This window comes from Melanerpes formicivorus, unplaced genomic scaffold (genome assembly GCF_026170545.1).
Source record: "Melanerpes formicivorus ecotype bairdi unplaced genomic scaffold, bMelFor1.0.p_v2 SCAF_33, whole genome shotgun sequence".
Taxonomy (NCBI): Eukaryota; Metazoa; Chordata; class Aves; order Piciformes; family Picidae; genus Melanerpes; species Melanerpes formicivorus.
In genome coordinates, this window is record NW_027142385.1 from 7,238,741 (window position 1) to 7,261,797 (window position 23,057).

A 23,057-nucleotide genomic window follows, 5' to 3' on the forward strand; every position below is an offset into this window, starting at 1 on the left:
TGAGATCCTGAGCAGTCCCTCCCCAGCCTTCTTCTAGCCCCCTTCAGATCCTGGAAGGCCACAATGAGGTCACCTGGGAGCCTTCTCTTCCCTTTCCCAGGTGGAGTGGGGCAAACACCTCAGCCAGCCCTCTGCAATTGTTACACAGCAGCCTCCAGGCCACTCATTTCTCATAAAGTTTATTTGCCATTGATTGTTTTCTTGAAGTTCTTGGGTTTTTGGTGGTGACTCTTGAATTTCTTCTTTAAAGGGCCTGACTGCTTCTGTGGAGAAAGAAAACTGGCTTAGTTCCAAACCCCCCAGCCAGCCAAGTCTGAGAGAGCTTAGAGAAAGGAGAAAGTGAGTGTGGTCTCCTCTACCCAGACACAGCCCTGGGGGCAGAGCCAGCCACGGTGTCCTGACAGGTAGATGGTTTCATGAGGTACAGTGATGCTCTCCTTGTGGAAGTGAGCCACCCAGCCTTCCCTTTCCAGTCTGCTGTGGTTATAAAGGATGCAGCCCCATCTCACAGCAGGGACTTGGGGGGTTATCCATTGTTACCTGTGTGCCATCTGCCAGCTTCCCAAACAGGAGGAGTAGGGTTTCTCCTGTAAGGCAGGGCCTGGCCAGCTCCTCCAAGGAAGCAAGAAAGGGCTCTAGAAGGATCCTATGGCTTCTGAAGGTGTCTGGGGAGGAAGGGTATTGACCCTTCCAACCCCTTCAGGGTTGCATTCAATGATCTTAAAGACCTTTTCAAACTGAAATGATTCTGTGAACCCACAGCACACCCTTCAGCCTGCCTGTGCAGACAGGATGCAGCAGGATCCCACCAGAGATGGGATCTGTAGAGGCAGGAACCTCCCTGGTTCCCAGGGGCAGGACAAACATTTCCTGCTCAGAATTCACACCCCAGGACACGAGTGGCTGGCAGGCTGGGAAAGTCTGTTCCAACAGCTTTGCACCTTCTGCTGCTTCCCAGACAGGAATAGCTCAGACAAAACACCTCCAGGATGGGATCCCAGATCCACACTGCAGGTGGCAGCACGACTCTCACCTTTCCCCTTTTGCTGCCAGCTGCTCTGCTGGCACCTGTCCTGCCACTGTCCCCTCCATTCCTGGCACCGTTCTGCCTGGCTCCATCGTCCTCGCTGTCCATGGGGAAGTCTTCACTGCCCTTGGTGGCCTCTGGAGCTGCTGGGCTTTTTTCTGGGAAAAGTGCAGCTAAAAGGGAAAGATTTAGCTCAGATTCAGCTCCCTGCAGGCTCTGCCTGCCCCCAGCTGGACAGTGAGGGCACCTTAAGAGGTTCCACTCCCTGAGCATAAAAAGTGTCCCTGCTGAAACACCTGGGAAAGGAACTCTGGGGTATTCTAGTAGGAAAGTGCTTGGTGCTGACTGTGGTCTCTGCTCAGCACAGGCTGTTCTGGGGTGTCACACCTCTGCTGACACCCTGGCCCAGGTTGCCCAGAGAGGTGGGAGATGCCCCATCCCTGGAAGCATTCCAGGTCAGGTTGTCTGGGGCTCTGAGCAGCCTGCTCTAGTTACTGATGTCCTTGCTGGCTGCAGCAGGATTGGACTGGATGAGCTTCAAAGGTCTCTTACAACCCATTCTGTGATCCTGTGCCTCTGATCTACAGCAAGGCAGCACCTCCAGAACAGCTTGACCAGCTTCTGTCTGACTCAAGGACTTGCTGAGAAACAAGCAAAGTAGAGATACCTAAACCAGCAAACCCCAGTGGGTTTTGTCTCACTCCCCTCACACCTCACAAAGTCCCACTCTGTTTCATGGTGCTCTAAGCTTTCTTGCAACCCAAGAACCCCCAGCTGGATGAATTCAGCTGCCACAGCTGGGATCATGAAGCAGCCAGGACAAAATCAGCCACCAAGCTCCCTCCAGGACAGGGGTGGCACCAATGCCCTTACTCACATGGGTACAGGTCACTCATGCTGTCATCTGTCTCCTCTCCATCCTCATTGCTGGACTCTGGCTCCCAGAATTCCTGTTCCCCAGAAGGCTTCTTGCTTCCATTCATCTGCTCCTCAGGGTGCTGCCTCCGCTGCTTCCGCTGTCGCAGGCAGGCAGGGACGAACTCCAGCCCATCCTTCTGGCACTGCTCATCTATCAGCAAGGGGTCAGGCAGCTCTTAGCAAGGCCACTCTGTCACCTGAGTCCTTCTCACTTCCACCTCAAGCTCATGTCAAAGGCAGCTGCCAAGAATGTCAAATTCCAACTCTAAGCAACATTGATGTCATCTCCAGCCATGCTATGGACCATGAAGAGTGTTGAAGGATGCTGGATGTGTGACCCACCCACCCTGGGGACGTTTGAGAACCTCCTCTCAAGGCAGGATGCTCCAAGGTATTAGTAGAGGGGTGCATGAAGAAGAGTGTGACCAGCAGGTCAAAGGAGATTCTCCTTCCCCTCTACTCTGCCCTGCTGAGACCACATCTGGAGTACTGTGTCCAGTTTGGGGCTGCCCAGTTCAAGAGGGACAGAGATACACTGGAGAGTGTCCAATGAGGATGCTGAAGGGACTGGAACATCTGTCTGATGAGGAAAGGCTGAGAGACCTGGGGCTGTTCAGCCTGCAGAAGAGAAGGCTTAGAGGAGATCTTATTTAATGTTTATAAATATCTGAGGGTTGGGGGTCAAGAAGGGGCCAGGCTCTTTTCAGTGGTGTCCTGTGATAGGACAAGGGGCAATAGACACAAACTGGAACCCAGGAGGTTCCACCTGAACATGAGGAGAAACTTTACTGTGAGGGTGCTGGAGCCCTGGAGCAGGCTGCCCAGAGAGGATGTGGAGTCTCCTCTGGAAACATTCAAGCCCTATGTGGATGTGTTCCTGTGTGACCTGCCCTGGGTGACCCTTCTTTAGCAGGGGCTTGGACTCAAAGACCCTCAGAGGTGCCTTCCAGCTCCTACCATGACTCTTTAGCAGGGGCTTGGACTCAAAGACCCTCAGAGGTGCCTTCCAGCTCCTACCATGACTCTTTAGCAGGGGCTTGGACTCAAAGCCCCTCAGAGGTGCCTTCCAACTCCTACCATTCTGAGACTCTCTATCCCTACACCTGGGATCTTCTTTCCCAGCTGAGGAGCACACATAGCAACAGCAGCACACTGCTGTCGGTCCACAGGTAACTGACACTCTTTACAGAGAGCTGCTGGACTCTCAGCAGCTCAGGGCAGCAGATGATCAGGTTGTGCCTTCAGGAAAGCTACTCACATGTTTTCAGGGCCTTCTGGTAGCGCTTCCCTTGGACATGGCGCAGCACTGCCTCTGGGAACTTGTTGATGTGCCTGAGAGTGAGCTTGCAGAACAGCTGGTGTCTGACAGACACAAAAGAGAAAGAGCCAACAACACAGCTTAACTCTGCTGCTACTTCATAGCTTTACACTTACAAGCACTCTGCTCAAAGCTGACACTTTGTAAAGGACTCTCCCAGTCTCCCCAAACCCACAACCACTCAGCAGCTTGGCAAAGCTCAACCACTCCACGTCCGAGAGCAAACAAAGGGTGCAGAGCAGCACAGGGGAGGGGAAATACGTACAGATTCTTTGTGCTGGGCACTATATGGGGCTCAAACTTGCCATAGTCAAACTCTCTGTCCGTCTTTGTCAGCCGCTGATACTTCTTGCCATTGGTGTAAGCCTGCAGCTCCGACAGCCGGCACGGCATCTCGTGGCCTGTCAGCCTGCATCTCACCTGAAGGAAAAACAATGGCAGCTCAGGGGATTACCCCAGCGCTGGGGAGGGCTTCAATCTCCCTCCGACCTCCACAGCGGGAGAAAACCCTCCGGGCCAGAGCCCATCTACGGGGGCACCTTCCCCAGCCTGCTACAAACCGACCCCTCGCGGGACGCGGCCAGGGCATCCCCTCACGAACCACTCAGGGAGGCGACCCCAGTTCCCCTCACGGTCCCAGCTTACAGCCCCCCTCACGGCCCGGGCCCGGCCCCACCTTGCCCGTCTCCACGACGCTGAGGAGCGGGTGCTGCTGCAGGAACCGCCGCTCCTCCTCGGGCACCTCTGCCATCCCCACGCCGCCAGCAGGCTCCGGCACCGCCATGGAGAAGCACTGCAGGAGAGGAGCAAGCGTCACTTCCGGTGCCGGCCACGCCGGGAAGCCGCCGGCACCGCCATAGAGAAGCACTGCCAGAGAGGAGCAAGCGTCACTTCCGGTGCCGGCCACGCCGGGAAGCCGCCGGCACCATCGAGAGGAGCGGCTAGAGCGGCGCCCGTCCGCGCCGGCGCTGCCTGGGCGGGAGGCGGCCTGGCGGAGCCGGGGAAGGTGGCGGCGTTGCTATGGCGGTGGGGAGGCTGCTGCTGCTGCGAGAGGGGTCGAGGCTGTTGCGGGAGCGCCGGGACCCGGTGAGGGCTGAGGGGAGTGGGGCTGGACCGGGACAGGGCTGAGGGGAGCAGGAGAGGGGTCGGACCCAGGCTGAGGCAAGTGGGGTCGGGCCAGGCCCAGGCTGAGGGCGCGGGAAGAAGAGAGGTTAGAGCTGGGCTAGAGGGAGCAGAGCTGCGCCAGGCTCGGGCTGAGGGGAGGGGAAGAAGAGAGGTTAGAGCTGGGCTAGAGGGAGTAGAGCTGCGCCAGGCCCGGGCTGAGGGGAGGGGAAGAAGAGAGGTTAGAGCTGGGCTAGAGGGAGCAGAGCTGGGCCAGGCCCGGGCTGAGGGGAGGGGAGGGGAAGAAGAGCCGGGTGAGGAGGAGCGGGAGAGGGCCCAGCCCCGGGCTGAGTGTGTAAGGCCCCGCTCCTGTCCACCTCAGTGCTCGGCGCTCGACCAGCGCCCGGCCAGGTTCTCCCATCCGCAGCCCTTCCGTTCCCGTGCCCCGGGCTTTGGCTGCGGTAGGTCGGTGTCACCCCCGCGTCGCAGTGTAGGGGCCGGCTTCACCTCGGTGCAGGGCAAAGCGATGCTGAACGTGAAAGAAATCGGCGGCCAAAAGGCTGCAAATCTGTGCTTGGGCTGCGCCAGTGTGGCTGAAGGGGAGGGAGCAGGAAGGGCAGGTCCTTCAGGAGAAGAAATGAAGATGGTGTGTGGATGGGGAAGGAAAGCTCATTTGTTGTGCTGTAGTCAGCTGTGTGACTGGAATTTGATTCTTTTCTTTTTCAATCATAAGCTAACCTGTTGTGTTTCACAGGCACTTGCTCAGGTGAGACTTAAACCCATGGGGAAACAAAGTTTCATGCAACCATGGAGGCAACTGCTGTCATGTGGAAACTCTGCAAAGCAGAGACATGAGAAAGGTTCTTTCCTATTCCATGCAGGTATCACAGTGCTTGATCAGAAGAACGTTTTCTGGGTACCCCCTAAATAGAGGAGCTTCTGGTCTGGTCCAGCAGACTAAAGGTAAGGAAGGATCTGCTTGGATTTCTGCTCTCTTTCAGCCTTATCCCAAGAGGTGACATTTCCTGGAGGAACTGGGTTTCTCCTCTCCTGTCCAAATCTTACTCTGTGCTCTGGTGTTTCTCTAGATGTTTGTTTGAGGTTCTGCAGACCAAGAAGTTCTGCAACAGCTGCTGATGCATCTGGAGAGGACACCTTGCTCAAATGGGGCCTTTTCCTGGTCCCCCTGACTGCATTCTGCCTGGGCACATGGCAGGTACCAGTATCTCATGTTGTCAAGAGGGCTGTCAGGCTTTTCCATCTCTGGCTCTTTGAGTTCCAATCACACTCAAGGTAAAGATCATAGAATCAGTAAGGTTGGAAAAGACCTCAGGGATCATCAAGTCCAGCCTATCACCCAACACCTCATGCTTCTGTATTCCAAGTGTCCGTTTGTAAGGCTTTAAAGGATTCTTATTCCTTACCCTTTTATTTCAGTACCAGTATTGCCTCAAACTGAAGTCAGCAGCCTTTGCTTCCAGGTGCCAAATTGTTAGCCTGCTTTAGGCCAGGTGTGAGGATGGGCTTAGGACAGAGATTTTAAGCCTTGCTGGGGTTAAGCTGTTGCTTTGCTCTGCCACAGAGGATCACTTTTGTCTTTGTGTCCTTTCAGGTTCAGCGACGGAAGTGGAAATTGGCTTTGATTGCACAACTGGCATCAAGGATTTCATCAGAGCCCATCCCTCTGACCTTAGAGTAAGGACAAGGAGAGAGTTTGTTGGCTGCAGAGCACTGGCAGCGTGCTGGGGAGGTACAGATCCCTGATCCCTGCCCTGATGAGCCTGTGCTAAACGAAACAGGATGCAAATGAAGGGATGTGATGGGAATGGGGATGTGCAGGCAAATGGGGCAGACACACATCCTGCTGAATTTCATCTGTTCAGAATCATACAATCAGTAAGGTTAGAAAAGACCTCAGAGATCATCAGGTCCAACCTATCACCCAACACCTCCTGACTAACTAAACCATGGCTCCAAGTGCCCCAGCCAATCCCTATTTGAACACCTGCAGGGATGGGGACTCCACCACCTCCCTGGGCAGCACATCCCAGTGGCCAGTTCCTCTTTCTGGGAAGAACTTTCTCCTCACCTCCAGCCTAAAGCTCCCCTGAAAGAATGAATGAACATTTCCCTGTGGGGTACTCTCACTGCATGTAGAAAGGCTGAATCTGCTCAGGGGGGAGTGTGGTTCATACCATATGTAATCCCCCTGGAGAAAGAGGACTGGGTGGTTGGTGTCTGTGATGTCCCAGAGGGATTATTCCTGCACCAGAGAGTCCTGGATCAATAGCAGGAGCAGATTTTTAGGGTGACTTGGTGTGGTAGCTGGCCACAGGGCACAACTGCCACAGTGCTTCAGTTGTTTGATTTCAAGGTCTGGGAGGGGAAGGAAACAGTGCCTGTTGGCTGGAGGCACCTGGAGAGTATCCTTCAGCTCAGCTGCACTGAAGTGGGTCACAGGTATCAGGGAAAAGACCTCTAGCTGCTGATGATCATCCCAGTTGATTCAGTGTGACAGTAACAGGACAGTAAGCCAGGTGCTTATGGCAGGAGCTGTGTGTCCCTCTGCTGCTTGCCAGCTGGCCCTCGAGTGAGCCACTGGGGAGCAGGAGCATCCCACGGTGAGATGCCTCATTTGATCTGCCTAGGGCAGCTCTGCTTTTGTTCTCTTGTCCCATGCAGCCCCATGGAGCTGAAGGAGCTGGAGTACAGGCCTGTGAAGGTCCGAGGGCGCTTCGACCACTCCAAGGAGCTCTACGTCCTGCCGCGGTCGCTCGTGGACCCCGAGCGAGAGGCCAGGGAGGGCGGGAGGCTGACGTCCCACCCCGAGAACGGAGCCCATGTCATCACCCCCTTCCACTGCACAGAGCTGGGGTCAGTCAGGGCTGGGGGAGGAGCTCACTCCTGGTGTTCAGCTGAGCTGTGGTGGTTGGGTTTGTAGAACACAAACACATTGGGCTGGAAAGGACCCTGGAAGGCCAAAGCTGCAGAGATTGCTCCAACTAGATCAGGTTGTTGAAGGCCCCACTGAGTTTAACCTCAACCACATCTCTGGGCAAGGTCAAAGCTGCAGTGATTTCTCCAACTAGATCAGGCTGTTGAAGGCCCCCTTGAGTTTAACCTCAACCACATCTCTGGGCAACTTGTTCCAGTATTTCACCATCCTCACTGTGAAGAACTTCCAAAGTCCAACCTAAATCTACTTTGCTCTAGTTTCAAACTACTGCCCCTCATCCCATAGCTACAAGTGCTTCTATGCAGCCCCTCCCCAGCATTCCTGTGGGTCCCCTTCAGATATTGAAATGCAGCTTTAAGGTCTCCCTAGAGCCTTCTCTTCTCCAGGCTGAGCAATCTCTTTCAGCCTGTCTTTGTAGGAGAGGTGCTGCAGCCCTCTGACCACTGCTTCCTCTCAAAAGGCATCTTTCAGTCTGGCAGGTGACTGAGGCTTGATTTGAAGTTGGCATTTAAATTCTACCATGACAGAATGATGACAGAAAAACAGCACCAGACACAGAGGTTGTTTCTTCCACTGGCAACAGCAAACCCACATTTCTTTCTACTCAGGAGCCACACTTCTCTCTCTAATCCTAGGGTCACCATTTTGGTCAACCGAGGATTTGTGCCCAAAAAGAAACTGAAGCCAGAGACCAGGCTGAAGGGACAGGTAAGGAGTGGGGTACAGGGAGTGCTGTGCATCACTTTCTGCCCTGGCATTGCCCAGAGACACCATGACAAACCCAAAAGGCAGAGGCCAGGGGAGGTCACTTCAAATCAATGTGCTTGCAAAGGCAGCAAACATTTCCTTTGTGTTTTAAGTCAATGTTTTGTACAAGGGAGGAGCTGCTCTTGATCTGCTGCTTCCCCTGCCCTGTTACAGCACTGCCCACTGCGGGGCACCACCACCTGATGTGTAACCAGACCCCACAAGTCCCCTGTTCTTCTACCAGGACCAAGTTTGGCTTGGAAAAGCCCCCTGAGATCAAGTCCAACCAGACCTAAGACCACCTCTCTGCCATTAAACCATGTCCCTAAGTGCCAACTTGGTATCTTTGAGGTCTTTTCCAACCTTACTGATTCTATGAACTCAGTTACCTGCAGTTACTTTGAAAGTTGAGATGCAGGAATCAAAGAATTCTTTGGGTTGGAAGAGACCTCTTAAGATTATGAAGTCCAACCACCAACCCACCACCCCCCTGGCCACTCAACCACAGCCCCAAGTGCCATGGCCACAGGGTTCTTGAACACCTCCAGGGATGGGGACTCCACCACCTCCCTGGGCACTCCCTCACCACTTTCAGGAATGTTGTTGTTACCAACCTTGAATCCTTTTTAACTCTTCTGCCTCTGCAGATTGAAGAGGAGATTGAGCTCACTGGGGTGGTGAGGCTGTCAGAGAAAAGGAAACCTTTTGTGCCTGAAAACAACCTGGAGCTGAACCGCTGGCACTACCGTGACCTGGAGGCCATGGCCAGGGTGACTGGGGCTGAGCCCATCTTCATTGATGCAGACTTCAGTAAGTCACAGAGCAGCCCAGCCCCATGGCCACTTCATACTGCTCTCCCTCCTTTCCCTTCAGTTGGTCACTCCCCCCTGGGCACTTGGAAGGGTAGAGTCCCAGAGTCACTTAGGTTGGAAAAGGCCTTTGAGGTCAAGTCCAACAAGGAATCTCCTCTTTCTTTTGGGTACTCATGCTAGGTCTGCTGTGTGAAGGGGAGGGGCAGCCAGCACTGGGAGCAGGGGAGGTGCAGGGGGTGATGGATGCCTTGAGCACAATCAGCCTCTTGCTGTAGGGCCACCAGCTCTGGGCACACCCTTGCCTGAGGAGGAGCAGGATACCCACACTAGTGCCCACCTCTCACTACCAGGGCAGCTTCTGCACTGTGCAGATTCCATTCAACTCTGTGTTGTACTTGTAGGAAGCACAGTCCCTGGGGGGCCCATTGGGGGCCAGACAAGAGTGAGCCTGAGGAATGAGCACATGCAGTACATCATCACCTGGTGAGTGCCCAGCCCCTGCTGCACAGGGTTCATCTATGTTTGAGGGTGAAGCTTTGCCTGCTCTCCCTGTGACTGGCTCAGCCCTTGCACTACAAAAGCCTGAAGCATTACTCTGACAGTTGCAGAGTGATTCAAGAACTGTGGTTTGTTGCAGCCCAGCTGAGGTGGGGAGGGTCCAGGCTGTCCCAGAGTGGTGTCATGTGTGGCTGCTTTCCCCTTTCCTAGGTATGGTTTATGTGCTGCAACTTCCTTCTTGTGGTACAGAAAATTCATACAGAGGATCCCTCGGTGAGGGGAGGGCTCAGCACTTCTGCACTGCAGACAGCATCATGCAAGCTTGGTAGAAGGCAGGAGCCTGTGCAGCCCTCAGCAGCTGCAGCACCCAGTTTCAGGGCAAGCTATGCAGCCATCAAGGTGCAAACAGACTTCAAATCAGTGCAGACTGAGCTCCTGCCAGTGAGGTTCTGGCTGAAGTGCTGAACTTTGGAACTGAGTGGCTGTGGAGGAGGCTACCCCAAGAGTCAGCTGCACTGGAGAGCTGAAGGATGCATTTTTCCCTGGTGGTTTTAACTTCTTCACTGCTGTATGTCCCTGAAGACTGGCAGGGATTTTGTGAAGCCAAGTTTCACTGCACCAAGCAATCATTCCTGCAGTCAGGAATAGTTGCCAGCAGAATAAAGAGTGCCTAGAGGTGCTGCCTTGTGACTTGCATTGTGCATCGTGTGTCGTCAGGAGGAACAGACCCACCTTCAGGGAGCCTGTGGGGACTCAGGTCCAGCTGGGGAGGGCAGCCTGTGACTGTGCAACTGCTCAGTGGGGGCTGGCAAGGCCAAGCAGCTATTGTCCAACTTGGAGCCTCCTACAATGCCAGAGGCCAGCCAGCAAGGAACAGGAAAGGTCTAGATTCTTCCCCTACCACTTGAGCTTTGCCTTCACTGAGCAGTCTTGTCCTGGAAGAGACATTACAGACTTCCCTGCCTAATTAAGCTGGTGAAGTGTTGAAACTCCCTGCAAAACCCACACCAACCGTGACTGCTAATGGAAGTGATCTAGAGCCATTCCCAAGTGAGAGAGATTTTCATAGCCAAGCTAGGCCAAAAGCCAAGCCTAGCCTAGGCCAGGCAGCTGTGTGATCACACACCAGCAGTTGCTGTGCTGTGGGTGTTCAGAGAGGAATTACCAGGTAGGACCAACCAGCAGCTCAGGGCAGGGTTTCCAAGTCAATGATCGATGCCAGCATAGAGCACTCCCAGGAACAGACACTGGAAACACTCTGGGGGTTTATTCTCTTTATGTACAGAAGGATGGTGGCACTCCAGTACAGCTCTTCAGCCCAGCTTAGTAGCCAGCTCTTTAGCCTTGGCCTTCTCCAGCTTGGCGATGCGAGCCACGGACTTGGGCCCCAGGACGTTCCCGCCCCAGTGGCGCCGGATCTGCAAGGAAGCCAGGACAGCTGTGAGGGGCTCAGCCAGCCTCTCCCCATGCCCCTCAGGCAGCCTGCTCAGCCTTCCTCCTTTCTGCACGAGGGCCAGAGCTCCCTCAGCTAGAACTCTCCCACACTTCCAGGCAGCAGAGTTTAAAATCCTCCAGCGGTGCTGGATTCAGCCATCCCATAACTTCTGGGTGTCAAGGATAGAGCTGAGCCCAGCAGAAGCTGCTGCCCTCTCCAATCCTACTCCTGTGATAGTGCCATTTACTTGCAGCTTAGTGAGAGAGCCCACGTTCTACCCAACCTCAGGTTAACCACCTGGATACTTCATGAGCAAATCAAGGTCCAGCACCCCAGAAGGGTTGAAGCTGCTGCCCCTGTGCCTGAGAATTCACATCTCACCAAGAGGCTCTGGAAGACAAGGTCAGAGGCAGAGAATCTTACCTCATCATATCTGTCATTGTAGTTGGTCTTCACAGCCTCCACCAGCTTTGCAAGGGCTCCCTTATCCTCCCTGTTGGGGATAGATTTACTTCCTTCAGACCCTTAATTTAACTTCTTGCCATACATCTTTTTTGCCTCAGGGTTTCAGAGGTCACAGTGGCAGTGAGATTTTTCAAGGTTAAGCCTAACCACCATGGAGTGGTAGGGGTTGGAAGGGACCTCTGAAGATAAGAGTCCAACCCTGCCTTGCCAAAGCAGAATCACCCAGGGCAGGTCACACAGAAACACATCCAGGTGGGGGTTGCAAGTCTCCAGTGAAGGAAACTCCACCACCTCTCTGAGCAGCCTGCTCCAGGGCTCCAAAAAGTTTCTCCTTCTGTTCACATGGAACCATGGGTTCTGGTTTGTGCCCACTGCCCCTTGTCCTATCACAGGACACCACTGTGAAGAGCCTGGCCCCTTCTTGACCCCCACCCTGTGCTTAGGAGCAGTTTGCCTTTTCCTCCACCAGCACAAGCCAGCTCTTGGACCCAGCACTTACGGGTTAACCTGAGTGAAGGCCACAGAGGTGCAGGTCTTCCTGTGGACCAGGCGGCCCAGCCTGGCCTTGCCCTTGATGATGCAGTAGGGCACCCCCATCTTGCGGCACAGAGCGGGCAGGAACACCACCAGCTGAAAAGCAAGGCAGGGGGCTGTGTGAGAGCAGTGCTGTCTCCTTCATGCTGGGTTAACTGAGGGGGGAACACCTCCTTGTTCAGCTCAGCCTGGGCTGTGGCAATTGCTCAGTGTTAAAAAGCTCGTTTTGCTCTTCACTGCTGAGTCAGGTGAAGAAATTCATCCATCACTGCAAGCGCCAAGCCTCAGTGTAATGCCAGGGTAACTGTGAACATGCAGAAGGGCCCCAGTTCTGGGCAGTGCCCCTCAAGCACTCTCTTTTCATGCAATCACACTGGCCTACAATGCATTTTCACCCCAAACCCAGTTCTGACCTCAGCTGAGGTCACCCAGGTGGCCTGTAACAGACACCACTTAGCATTCTTACCTCAATGGGGTCCACATCGTGGGCAATAACCACAAGCTGAGCCTTCTTGTTCTCTACCAGAGTTGTGACGCTGTTAATGCCTGAAAAACAAAGTGCAGGTAAGCTCTGATTCCCCTCAGTCCATTTTCAGAGCTCACACCACCAGCTCAGACCCCACAGCACAGCCTTGCTACCAAGGCTGTGAGAAAACCTTTCGCATCCACTCAGCAGGGAGGAGAAAAACCTTCTATGGACAATGTGCTAAAGCTCAGGGTTAAAAAGCTCGTCTGTTTTGCTCTTCACTTTGAGCTCAGGTGAAGAAATTCTTACATCATTGCAATAGCTTGTCCAGTCCCTCAGTTCTCCCTCTCTCTCCCCCCCATGCACACCAGCAGCCAAAGGCCATGCACACAGTTACCTGCTCGCAGCACCGGTGGCCGCTTGGTCGGAGCATCTCCCTTCCCTGCAGCTTTCTGCTCAGCACGAGCCAGCAGCCTCTGCTTCTTCTCTTGTTTATTCTCTGGCCTGTATTTGTGTGCCAGCTTCAGCAGCTGTGTAGCTGGAAGACAACATCTGCTCGTTAGTCAGCTGCATGACCTGCCAAAGCCTGAGCATGGCTTTGAGCCTGCAGTGCCATCAGCGATCTTGGTGGTTGTTGTCATCAAGTGTGTTCAGACAGCAAAGAGTCAACATCATGTGCACACTGCAAGAGCAGAGGCCTCTGGAGCCCACCTTTACTTGGACAAGAGCTGCTTCACTGGATGAGAACATGCCCAGGGACCCCCTCAGCCATTACAGTTAAAGGTGCTGTGCTTTCTCCTCTAAAGCAAGCAAAGGGTTTGGCAACCTCCAAGGGAGTTGCTCTACACAGACTGAAAGTCTCTTGCATACACCTGGAAAAGACTATTTGCTCCTTCACAGGAGATCCTGACCTGAAGTCCCTTCTTGCCCTGTTTTGATGTCAGCCTGTAGGATGCTGCTTTCTCCCTAAAAGCTATGCACTCCCAGAATCCCAGCATGGTGGGGTTGGAAGGGACCTCTGGAGATGCTCCAGTCCAACCTCTCTGCTAAAGCAGGGCCACCCACAGCAGCCTGCCAGGATCACAGTGGCCAAGTGGGTTTGGAAACTCTTCAGAGAAGGAAGCTCTACAACCTCTCTGGGCAGCCAGCTCACAACAAAGTTTTCCTCACATCTTGCTGAAAGAACCCTGAGTGGTTCTCCACCAAGCTGAGAAATGGACTCTCAGAGATACACACAGTGAAGGTAACCCTGGGTTTGGGTCATTAAGTGGGAGCTCTGGCATATTCCATTCCCTTTTCAGGATACAAAGCAGCTGTCAAGACTTGAAGTCACCAAGTTCAGCAGGCAGCTTGCTGCTGCCATCACCCCAGCTGCTATTAAAGCCTCCCCTGAAATCATCCTCTCCTTAGATCTCATTTTGCTTACTTCCCTCTTCTCTGAGGAGCTTCCCACGGAAGATCCAACCCAGGGGGAGCTTTTGTGGGCTCATCCTTACCTGTCTGGCGGTCCAAAGCCTGAGTGAACTGGTTGATGGCCGGAGGAACCTTCAGGCGCTTGTAGAGGATGGACCTCTGGCGCTGCAGCCTGATGTAGCGAGGCCATTTCACAAAGCGCGTGAGGTCCCGCTTGGGCTGGATGTCCTGTCCTGAAAACACAGCCTTTTAACCCAGAACTCTCCCCTACCCACCCAGAAAACAGCTCTGGGCAAGGGGCACGGGGTGCATCAGTGATCTTGGTGGTGAGGTGTCAGCATCACTGCTCAGATAGCAAATATTCTTTCACATCATCTGCACCCCGCAGGGCAAAGGGAGCCGCAGAAGGGGATCAATCCACAGCCCAGCCACGGCCAGAAAGGGAAGATTCATCCCAACAGAATCACAGAAGGAATCTTTCTCGGGTGGAAAATTCAGCCCATTGTCCACAGCCACCTTCAGACACGTAGTGAAAGGCAGCTCACAAATGCAGGCAACAAGGCAAATGCCTTCACTGCTCTCTCTGCATCTTAACAGGCTCCTGGTTAAGACTGAATGCCTGTCCGTAAAACAACCCCCCTGAAACCAGCAGCCCAAATATCCTCTTACTCACCGATGCCAAAGTTCTTGGGCCTCTTCTCGAAGAGTGGATTGACGACCTTCTTGGCCTCCTGCTTCTTGACTACAGCAGGGGCCGGGGCCACCTTCTTGCCCTTTGCCTTCTTTCCTTTCGGCTGTAAGAAAAACAGAAGCTCATCCTTCTGCCTCCAACACCTGTCTACTTAAAAGCACTTTCAATGTGGGCTGGGAAACATTCCACCAGCCCGGCTGCCTCCCAGCCCGGCTCTGCTCTTCCACCGACGGCAAAATCCACTGATTTGAAGTGTTTATGAACCTTCCCGATCGGGACACCGGGTAAAACAGCGCGCTGCCCTCCCCAGCCAGCAACCACCCAAGGAGCGCCTGGGACTCCCCATCCCAGCGTTCTCCAGCACCGAGCCACCTCCACCGCAGGTTACCGGCCACCCAGCCCGGCCTGAGCTCAGCCCTACACCGGGAAGCACGCTGCGGCCTGGCCGGGCGGCCCCGCTGCCAGCACCCCCCTCCGGACTGCGCCGCACTGCGTGGCCACATCGCTGCGGGCGGGCAGGCCCAGCCCCGGCCTCCCTCCGGCGATCACCGCAAACCAGGCACGAAACGCAGCCCCGCCACGTCCCCACACTACCGAGCACCCGCGGGGCCAGACCGGCAGAGCAGCGGCCCGGCGGTGAGGGCGGATGGCGATGGATGAGCCCAACCCCCGTACCCCGCCGGCTACTCACCATCTTGGATTCAGGAAGAGAAAGGCGGAGCGCTGCATGCTGGGAAATATCTACCGGGTGCCAACTCTCGCGAGAGGACGGCGGAGGGGCGGGGCGGGGGCGGGAACGGGCCCGAGGGGCGGAGCGGCGGAGCGGCGGGGGCGGGAAGGCGGCGGCCGCCATGGCGCAGCAGCGAGTCCTGCCGCAGAGCAAAGAGACCTTGCTGCAGTCCTACAACAAGCGCCTGAAAGATGACATCAAGTCCATCATGGACAACTTCACCGAGATCATTAAGACGGCCAAGGTGGGGCTGGGTCACGGCTGAGCTCTGAGGGGAGGGGGCTGTGCCCTGGGGAGCATCCGGGCTCCTGAGCGGAGAGGCTTTGCCCCGGGGGCCCTTGCGGAGAGGGCAGGCTCCAGGGGGAGAGCGTGAGAGGAGAGGGTCGAGCGTTCCCCGGGGGGTGTCTTTGCGAGGGGGCCCGAGAGGAGAGGATGGGCGCTGAGAAGGGGGCAGGGGCGCTGGGGGGACAGCGAGGCCCTGAGGGGCGCAGCCTGGGGACCGTTCTGGCTCCCCCGGGGACAGCCGCAACAGAAGAGGCTTCCTGCCGCAGGCTGGGCTGCTGCGGGCCCCCCTGCCTCCGCCCCAAGCGATGCTGGTGAGCGGGAGGGAAGCACAGAAGCCAGGCAGGAGGGTAGCGAGGATGACACTCGGGTGCCGTGGAGTTGAGAGGCCGCTTCAGTGACGCCACGTGTGGAACGCACCGAAATGGGATGGGTTACAGCGGAGTAATCATCTCTCGGGATTGCAGTATGTAAAGGTGGGGGTTTTATTTACTTTCCTTCTTCAGATTGAGGATGAAACTCAAGTCTCTCGAGCAACCCAGGGTGAACAAGATAACTATGAGATGCATGTCAGAGCTGCAAACATCGTGAGTAGCACTTGGCTGTTCAGATCAGTGGGCAGCACACCCTGCAGGAGCTGTTGGGTTCATTAATGCATCTCGGGCAGCCTTTAGAATCACAGAATCAATAAGGGTGGAGAAGACCTCAGAGATCATCAAGTCTAATCTTCACAAGGACTGATGCTAGAAGAGTGACCTGATTATTGGGGTGGCTGGGAAAGCTTGGGTAAAGTGGCTTGTCAGCTGCAGGCTTTGTCAGAATCCTCATCTAATGGGGGAGGTTTTACTTCATTCAAAGCTTGGATGGGAAAGAGCAGCTCAGGGAGATGTTGGTTTGGAACTGGAGCAAACATCGTTTTGATGTGCTGGAAGGTGTTCAGAGAAGGGCCATGAGGATGAGCAGAGGGCTGGAGCTGCTCTGCTGTGAGGACAGACTGAGGGAGTTGGGGTTGTGCAGGCTGGAGAAGAGGTGGCTTCAAGGAGACTTCATTGTGGTCTTCCAGTATCTGAAGGGGGCTCCAAGAAAGCTGGGGAGGGACTTCCGAGGGTGTCAGGGAGGGATAGGACTGGGGGGGATGGAATAAAACCTAGAGATGGGTAGACTGAGATTGGCTGTGAGGAAGAAGTTGTTCCCCAGGAGGGTGGTGAGAGCCTGGCACAGGTTGCCCAGGGAGGTGGTGGCAGGCTCCTGCCTGGAGGTGTTTGCAGCCAGGCTGGAGGTGGCTGTGAGCAACCTGCTGTGGTGTGAGCTGTCCCTGGCCATGGCAGGGGGTTGGGACTGGCTGAGCCTTGAGGAACTGGCTGAGCCTTGAGCTCTCTTCCAGCCCTGACAGTTCTGTGAGTCTCTGTACCACATGCTTGGGGATTCTTTCCCTCCCTGTCGCAAGGTCCGAGCTGGTGAGTCCCTGATGAAGCTTGTGTCTGACCTGAAGCAGTTCTTGATCCTGAATGACTTCCCCTCAGTGAATGAAGCCATCAACCAACGCAACCAGCAGCTGAGGAGCTTGCAGGAGGAGTGTGACAAGAAGCTGATTGCCCTGAGGGATGAGATCTCCATTGACCTGTACGAGCTAGAAGAAGAATATTACTCTTCCAGGTACAAATAGGGCAGTGGACTTCTGCCTTAGGACTCCAGCCCTTTTGGGGTAGTTAGTCCAGGCAAACAAGTGGTCCTTAGGGCAGAGGTCCTGAGAATGTTCCAAACAGAATTTCACTCCTGTTTTTCCTTAGGTCAAACTCTTCTTCTGCAACTAAAGCAACTGCCTTTGTTTCCCCCCCTTTCTCTTCTTGTAGATACACTACAGGGTATAAATGTCATGGTCATGGTGAAGGGAGGTGTTCATAGCACCCAGTTCCAGGTGCCTGCTTTGGCTGGATTTGACAGAGAATTGGGTTTGCCTTCATTAATGTCACTGTACAAAGAGATTGATTTCCTTAGGGTGTAAGCTTCAGGCTGAGGAGCCTCTCTCTCTCTCTCTCTCTGCCTGGAGAGACTGAGCTGGGCTGGATCCTCGTGTTGGCTGAGATCACCATGCCTTCATGGTGAGCTCTTTCACAAGTGACCTGCTTCCACAGTTGTGCCTTTTCCCTTGTCACCCCCAGCTGCCAGGAGTTCTGTGCCTGGGGTGGGTTTAGGCCTGAGCAGAAAAGCCTTGCTCAGGTGTGTTGTGCTAGGAGTTTCTCTGGGGTGGTGACTTCACACAGACCTCTTTTGGGGGGGGTTTAACCTTTGGAAAAGACACTTAAGAAAAGAGGCTGTAGAGAATTCAGAGCCTTCTGTGTTTTTATTTCCTGCCCTGCACTCCAGCACTTCTTGATGATGCAGACAGTGAAAGCAGGAGAAAACAAAAGAGAACCTGATGACTGTGGCTGCATTGTCCAAGCTAAATGAAGTCAGTGCCATAATGCTGTGACTTCTAACCAAAACCTTTCTTAACTTGTCAGGATCTTAGTTGAAGTTGTGATGACCAGGTTTTCTACCTTTGCCTTTCTCTTCTCTCTCCCCAATTGCTGCCTCTCTCTGACCCCAGCTGTCAGCTGAACCCCTGGCTGCTCAGCATCTCTGGAAGGCAGGCCATTGCTTGTGGGTAATACCTGTATCTGAGGAGTAAAAAGATACTGATGGAACTTAGTTGAGGAGCTGCTACAACGTCAGAACGCTAGAGGTGGAAGCTTGGAGTTGTTTTTCAGGCTTGCCTCAGTTTTTGGAGGGTGAGAAGGGATCCCAGAAGCAGCTGAGAAATGTAGAGTGACAATCACAAAGCCCAGCAGCAGTCCAGGCCCTGGCAGGTCAGGGGTGTGATGGCTGCACACAGCAGAGCAGTGAGCAGATGCAGAGCCATGCTGTGTGGGGTGGAAGTGCCTCCTGTGTGCCAGGTGTGCCTCTCATGCTCTCACCAGATGGCCACCACTGTGTGTCAGTAGCTTTGCCATCTGGACTGGGGGGATTCTGACCATGCTGGCATGGTCTGTTCACCTGCCTGCCACCAGATGCCCTGTCAAGGAGGTTGGGTGAGATTCCTCCTGAAAGGAGGTTGGAGCCAGGTGGGGGTCAGGCTCTTCTCCCAAGGAACAAGAGGGCACTGCCTCAGGTTGCACCAGAGGAGGTTTAGTTTGGACTTAGGTAAAACTTCTTCCCTGATAAAGTTGTCAAGCTCTGGAACAGGCTGCCCAGGGCAGTGGTGGAGTCCCCAGGGCTAGAGGGACTGAAAAGCCATGGTAGATGTGGTGCTGAGGGCCATGGTGTAGTGCAGACCTGGCAGTGCTGTGTCTAAGGTTGGACTTGATGATCTGAAAGGTCTTTTCCAACCCCCGCAGTTCTGAGGCAGCTGTTTGTTCCAGGGCTGCCAGCTGAGAACACCTAAGCACAGCTGTTGCCATGTACCAAAGGGGTTTGCTTTTGTGTTCTGTTCTCCTGAGGGTGGGCCCAAGGTGAGGACACTTCACAGCTCTCCAGAGCTCTCTGATCCCCTCCCCTGAAACCTGTTACCATGTAGCACTTGGTCCTTTGCTTTCAGCACTTTTTATCCCTTCCCTGTGCTCCTTCCTCTCTTTTTCTGCACCAAAGAAAAGTCTCTTTAGAGCAGCAGTGATTGAGTCCTAGCTCTTTTATAGTTCAGGGTACTGAGATGATTTTATAATGAGCTCTGAGGGTGGGGTGGGGGGAAAGGGTTTGTTGTGTCACAGAGTGATGATTGTGTTTCAGTGGCTCTCCATGCAGCAGCTGAATAGTTCTGGGCAGCCCTGGGAGCCCAGGTGGGGCTGCCCCTCTGCACCAACTGTCAGGTACTTGTGGGGCTGAACCCCATGAGATGATAAATGTATGTAAATGAAAAGAGGGGTGCAGCCCTCTGAGGCCAGGAGATGGGTTCCACACCCTGCTCCCCTGAGGGTCCCTGCTTGGTTTATTTTAGGTTGTGCCTCCAGGGAAGGCTGTGAAAAGTGAGCTCCCTGCAGCAGCACAGCTCCAGGTGCTGCAGAGCCTGGTTGGTCCCCTCTGCATTGCTCCCTGTGGAAGGGAGAGCCTCCTGCCCAGTGCTTGTCACTGTGTCACTGCCACACATGCCCTGAGCAGCTGTTGGGACATCCCCCACTTGTAGGGCAGGCTTCCTTGGGGGGCTTTGTGTGTGGACCTGGGAGTTTGGCAAGACCTGAAATCAGGTTCTTGAAACCAAAGCTGAGGAGGTTGTTCTGAAGGAGTCTTTGCCTTTGGTCTCTGTGCTCAGGGAGTTCTGTAGGGCTGCTCCTCTGTGTGCAGACCTGCCTGTGTGCCCCAAGAGTCCCTTCCTCACCCTGAGAAAGCCTCCAAGGATAGAGCAGCAGCTTGGGCAGTGCTGCTGTGAGCTGGGCAGTAGCTGCTCATCCATGCTGAGTGGGAGCAGTGTTTCCTGAGTAGCAAAGCTTAAACTTTGGGAACTGTTGTAACTGGGGCAATAGCAGAAGTGGGTTTGCTTCTGACAGAGGGAAATAACTGCCCTGCCAAGATGTGGCTACTGTGGCCAGGTTTTCCTTGGAGCCCATGGCCTGAATGTGAAACTGCCAGCCAAGGAGTTGTAGTTCAGGTTGTGTCCTGAGGGTCTTGGCTGATTGAACTCAGCTCCACTGTGTTGAGGTCTGTAGGGAAGGGATGATCTCCCCAGCCTCAGATGTAACTCCTGTACCTGCTGTCTTCTCACTGCCCCTGCAAAAACCAGCTGCCAGAGAAGAGCTCAGAGGCAATCCCTTGCAGCTGGTGCTTTGTGTGCTTGCTCCCCAAGGCAGTAACCCCAAGCCCAGCTTGCCTTCTCTCATCCTGACCCCCCAACCTGCATCTGTGTTGTGTTGCTCCCTCTGAGACTCCAGGGGCTGGCTTGAGCGTGGGGTTAGATCTCAATGTGTTTCATGTTTGTGCAATTGGAAGTGTCTCCTATTTCCACACCCTGAAGTATTTCCCTGAGCCCTTACTCCAGTCCTCACCCTAAAACATGTAAATAAAGCTGCAACAACAAAACCACTGGGTTTGTTTTACTCTGGACACAAGCTGCTTGCTGCTCTAGCACTCCCTCTGTCTTGGGTGTCTCTTGTGTGTGCAGCTCCTTCCTCTCCTTGGAATTTGGTTTGGTTTTGTTCCAGTGTCTTCCATCATTCTCTTTTTCCCTCCCCCCTGTTCAGTTTTGGTCCTTCCCCAAGGATGAGCCAGTTTAGGAGCATCCCCTTCCCACACTTGGTGGTTCATCCAGCTCTGCAGCAGTCAAAGCCACCAAGCTGCTAGCTCAGGCTCTGCTGGCAGTGGTGGGAGCCCTCAGTACCTTTATCATCAGGCTGGGAAGCTTCAGTAGAAGATCCAGACTTTCTGTGGAGCACTGCAGGGAAAGGGCAAGGGTGCAGATGGTTTTGTTCTTTGTCACAGCAGGGGCAGGGCCTAAAATCATTGTGCCAGCTTCAAAATTGAGAGCAGGACTTCTGGGTTGGCTTTTTTTCCTCATGTAGGCTGTGATCCAAATAATTCTGGCTGAGGTCCTTGGCTCACTCTGCTCAGGAGCAGAACTCCTGCCTTTGGGGTGCCAGCACCATCCCAGAGCTTTTCAGGGACCTAAAGCATCTGGGTTAGAGTTGAGCCTCAGCTGTAGCAACAGTGCTGTCTCTGACACTCCCCTGGTGTCCTCACCAGGCCCTTTGGGGTTCAAAGCCTTGTAGATGTCTCAGTGTCAGAGGACTTGTGGGGGAATTTGTCATCTCAGACCTTACATCCATGAATGTTTTTTTGCCATTTTCTTAATGCTTTGCTTCTGTCTTGCTCCCCTCCTCCCTCCCCCAACCCTTTCCCTCCCTCTCCCTCCCCCAACCCTTTCCCTCCCTCTCCCTCCCCCAACCCTTTCCCTCCCTCTCCCTCCCCCAACCCTTTCCCTCCCTCTCCCTCCCCCAACCCTTTCCCTCCCTCTCCCTCCCCCAACCCTTTCCCTCCCTCTCCCTCCCCCAACCCTTTCCCTCCCTCTCCCTCCCCCAACCCTTTCCCTCCCTCTCCCTCCCCCAACCCTTTCCCTCCCTCTCCTCTTCCTGTGGCACCTGCTGTCTCTCCTTACTGGGGTTGTTTGTTCTGGAAAGCTACAGTCTGTGTGACAGCAATGATCTTCCACTGTGTGAAGCCTACTGGAGACAAGACTTTGCCACGCTGTCCCCCGAGGGCCTCTCCATGCCTCTAGCGGCGGCCGCGGCAGAGCCCAGCATCACTCCCTCCCAGAGCTCCACCCCGTCGCACCCCCACGCCAACGGGCACGGGGCAGGCGCCCCAGAGCACCCCTGAAGAGGATCCCCTGCTGCCCCAGCGCCTTCCTCCTGGCCCTGCTGCGCTGCTGGAAGTCTTCCACCTGCTGTATGAGGAGCGAGGCTGTGCTGCTGTGGGGAGAAGGCACCGGAGCTGTGCTGGCAGGGTCCTGCACGCTGCTCCCTCCACCCCTGGGACGCTGCCAGGAGCAATCCTCCCCCTTGAAGAGATAGTGATGAGTCAATAGGAAGCTGATTGTGCTAACCAAGTAGAGTTAGGTTTGCTTTAACCTGATGGTCATGTGTAGAGTTCAGTAGAAATCCACTCTGTTTCCATGTGAGTCTCTGTAGGTCCACACAGGAGGGTTGGGTGTTGAATGTGTTTGGGATAAACTGGAGCCAAAGCTTGGGGATAGTGAGGCTCTTGGGGGTGTTTTCCCCACTTCCCACACTCACTGGCATTCTGGCTGCTTTAAAGCTCTCTCAGGATGGCATCTGACAACCTCTGTTACACTTCAGAGTGAGGACCTTGTAGTATTTTGTACACAGCACTGTCAAGAGTGCTCCACAAACTTGAACTTCTCACAGGATGGGCTCTCAGGAGACCCTCCCCCAGGAGCTGTTACCCCTTGGGAAGAGGACAGGGCCAGCTGGGGAGTCAGGCTGGGGTATGGACAGTGCCACTTGCTGAGGGTGCAGATGGAAGCAGGAACATGCTTTTGTCTGGCTGCTTCTCCAGTGCTCACACACAAACTGTTAACACACCTGAGCTAACACCCCCAGAGTGTTTACTTTGCATGCTGGTTTGGTCTAGCTGGAGCTGACTGGGCTGTATGGGGCAGAGAGTGAGACTCAGCTCCTCTGGAGCCCCTTCTGAAGCAGCATGTTGGGTGCTTGCTGGCTGCTCAGCAGTTTGGTGCAACTTCTGCTCTTTCCCTGGGGGGTGCTTCTGCTGTGTCTCCAATGAAGCTGGGGCTGGAGTTGGACTGGAACATGGTCAAAACATCTCAGTGTTGACACCACAGAGCCATGGCTGCTGCCCAGCAGCTGAACCAAGCTCGCCCAGCGCTCTGCTGTAACCTCTCACCTCTTAGGATGTGAATTTTGCTCTGGTTTGGTTTCCTTTTCCTTCCATTCCATTAATATTTCTCTTCTTTTATTTTGTAATTAGGTGGTTTAATAAAACTAACCCTTTTGTATAATTTTTTTTAAGTCTGTGTTTTCAGCCCCAGCTCTGTGAAAGTAGTTTAACATTCAGCATGCCCTAGGACAGCGGCTTGGGGACAAGCCTGCTCCTTGCAGCCACGGCTGTGCAGGGCCCGCGGTCCTGCCCGTACCCCAGAGCCCAGCGGTATCATCGTA

The 23,057-nt window shown here is 54.5% G+C and overlaps 4 protein-coding genes and 3 non-coding genes across 9 annotated transcripts; 2 read left to right on the forward strand and 5 right to left on the reverse strand.

Moving 5' to 3' along the window:
• Window positions 1–137: 137 nt before the first annotated feature.
• On the reverse strand, window positions 138–4,077 carry SURF2 (surfeit 2). Its single transcript, XM_068155915.1, has 6 exons — window positions 3,940–4,077; window positions 3,529–3,683; window positions 3,204–3,307; window positions 1,905–2,096; window positions 1,034–1,200; window positions 138–263 (listed from the first exon to the last, which is right to left on the reverse strand). The coding sequence occupies exons 1-6, from the start codon at window positions 4,045–4,047 to the stop codon at window positions 180–182; spliced, it is 810 nt and encodes a 269-aa protein (XP_068012016.1). The 5' UTR covers window positions 4,048–4,077; the 3' UTR covers window positions 138–179.
• Window positions 4,078–4,169: 92 nt separating this feature from the next.
• SURF1 (SURF1 cytochrome c oxidase assembly factor) lies at window positions 4,170–10,071 on the forward strand. 2 transcript variants are annotated; one of them, XM_068155916.1, is made up of 9 exons: window positions 4,170–4,349; window positions 5,246–5,327; window positions 5,453–5,580; window positions 5,977–6,059; window positions 7,047–7,238; window positions 7,956–8,028; window positions 8,715–8,877; window positions 9,281–9,362; window positions 9,588–10,071. In XM_068155916.1, the coding sequence occupies exons 1-9, from the start codon at window positions 4,284–4,286 to the stop codon at window positions 9,652–9,654; spliced, it is 936 nt and encodes a 311-aa protein (XP_068012017.1). In that variant the 5' UTR covers window positions 4,170–4,283; the 3' UTR covers window positions 9,655–10,071. The 2 variants fall into 2 exon arrangements, with proteins under 2 accessions (XP_068012017.1, XP_068012019.1); XM_068155918.1 differs by lacking the exons at window positions 4,170–4,349; window positions 5,246–5,327; window positions 5,453–5,580 and having other exon boundaries at window positions 6,026–6,114.
• Window positions 10,072–10,625: 554 nt separating this feature from the next.
• On the reverse strand, window positions 10,626–15,127 carry RPL7A (ribosomal protein L7a). The gene is made up of 8 exons (XM_068155919.1): window positions 15,073–15,127; window positions 14,364–14,484; window positions 13,774–13,923; window positions 12,675–12,815; window positions 12,278–12,357; window positions 11,777–11,907; window positions 11,236–11,305; window positions 10,626–10,795 (listed from the first exon to the last, which is right to left on the reverse strand). The coding sequence occupies exons 1-8, from the start codon at window positions 15,073–15,075 to the stop codon at window positions 10,691–10,693; spliced, it is 801 nt and encodes a 266-aa protein (XP_068012020.1). The 5' UTR covers window positions 15,076–15,127; the 3' UTR covers window positions 10,626–10,690.
• Window positions 12,013–12,085, reverse strand: LOC137450002 (small nucleolar RNA SNORD36). The gene has a single exon (XR_010989531.1). It is a non-coding gene; the product is annotated as a small nucleolar RNA SNORD36 (small nucleolar RNA).
• On the reverse strand, window positions 12,520–12,596 carry LOC137450005 (small nucleolar RNA SNORD36). Its single transcript, XR_010989534.1, has one exon. It is a non-coding gene; the product is annotated as a small nucleolar RNA SNORD36 (small nucleolar RNA).
• Window positions 13,998–14,070, reverse strand: LOC137450006 (small nucleolar RNA SNORD24). The gene has a single exon (XR_010989535.1). It is a non-coding gene; the product is annotated as a small nucleolar RNA SNORD24 (small nucleolar RNA).
• Window positions 15,128–15,203: 76 nt separating the features above from the next.
• Window positions 15,204–22,897, forward strand: MED22 (mediator complex subunit 22). 2 transcript variants are annotated; one of them, XM_068155920.1, is made up of 4 exons: window positions 15,204–15,355; window positions 15,900–15,980; window positions 16,841–17,049; window positions 21,537–22,897. In XM_068155920.1, the coding sequence occupies exons 1-4, from the start codon at window positions 15,233–15,235 to the stop codon at window positions 21,733–21,735; spliced, it is 612 nt and encodes a 203-aa protein (XP_068012021.1). In that variant the 5' UTR covers window positions 15,204–15,232; the 3' UTR covers window positions 21,736–22,897. The 2 variants fall into 2 exon arrangements, with proteins under 2 accessions (XP_068012021.1, XP_068012022.1); XM_068155921.1 differs by having other exon boundaries at window positions 21,543–22,897.
• Window positions 22,898–23,057: the final 160 nt, after the last annotated feature.

Excerpts from the sequence above, each read along its gene's own strand:
- SURF2 (XM_068155915.1), bottom strand. The coding sequence starts at position 4,047 with ATGGCGGTGCCGGAGCCTGCTGGCGGCGTGGGGATGGCAGAGGTGCCC. Across the intron at positions 3,308-3,528 it reads GTGCCCAGCACAAAGAATCT|ACACCAGCTGTTCTGCAAGC; the intron begins GTACGTATTTCC and ends TGTGTCTGTCAG. Across the intron at positions 264-1,033 it reads CTGGCAGCAAAAGGGGAAAG|AAGCAGTCAGGCCCTTTAAA; the intron begins GTGAGAGTCGTG and ends CTTTCTCCACAG.
- SURF1 (XM_068155916.1), top strand. The coding sequence starts at position 4,284 with ATGGCGGTGGGGAGGCTGCTGCTGCTGCGAGAGGGGTCGAGGCTGTTG. Across the intron at positions 5,328-5,452 it reads TCTGGTCCAGCAGACTAAAG|ATGTTTGTTTGAGGTTCTGC; the intron begins GTAAGGAAGGAT and ends GTGTTTCTCTAG. Across the intron at positions 8,029-8,714 it reads AGACCAGGCTGAAGGGACAG|ATTGAAGAGGAGATTGAGCT; the intron begins GTAAGGAGTGGG and ends CTGCCTCTGCAG.
- MED22 (XM_068155920.1), top strand. The coding sequence starts at position 15,233 with ATGGCGCAGCAGCGAGTCCTGCCGCAGAGCAAAGAGACCTTGCTGCAG. Across the intron at positions 15,356-15,899 it reads AGATCATTAAGACGGCCAAG|ATTGAGGATGAAACTCAAGT; the intron begins GTGGGGCTGGGT and ends TTCCTTCTTCAG. Across the intron at positions 15,981-16,840 it reads ATGTCAGAGCTGCAAACATC|GTCCGAGCTGGTGAGTCCCT; the intron begins GTGAGTAGCACT and ends CCCTGTCGCAAG.
- RPL7A (XM_068155919.1), bottom strand. Across the intron at positions 13,924-14,363 it reads GCCCAAGAACTTTGGCATCG|GACAGGACATCCAGCCCAAG; the intron begins GTGAGTAAGAGG and ends CTGTGTTTTCAG. Across the intron at positions 10,796-11,235 it reads ACAATGACAGATATGATGAG|ATCCGGCGCCACTGGGGCGG; the intron begins GTAAGATTCTCT and ends GCTTCCTTGCAG.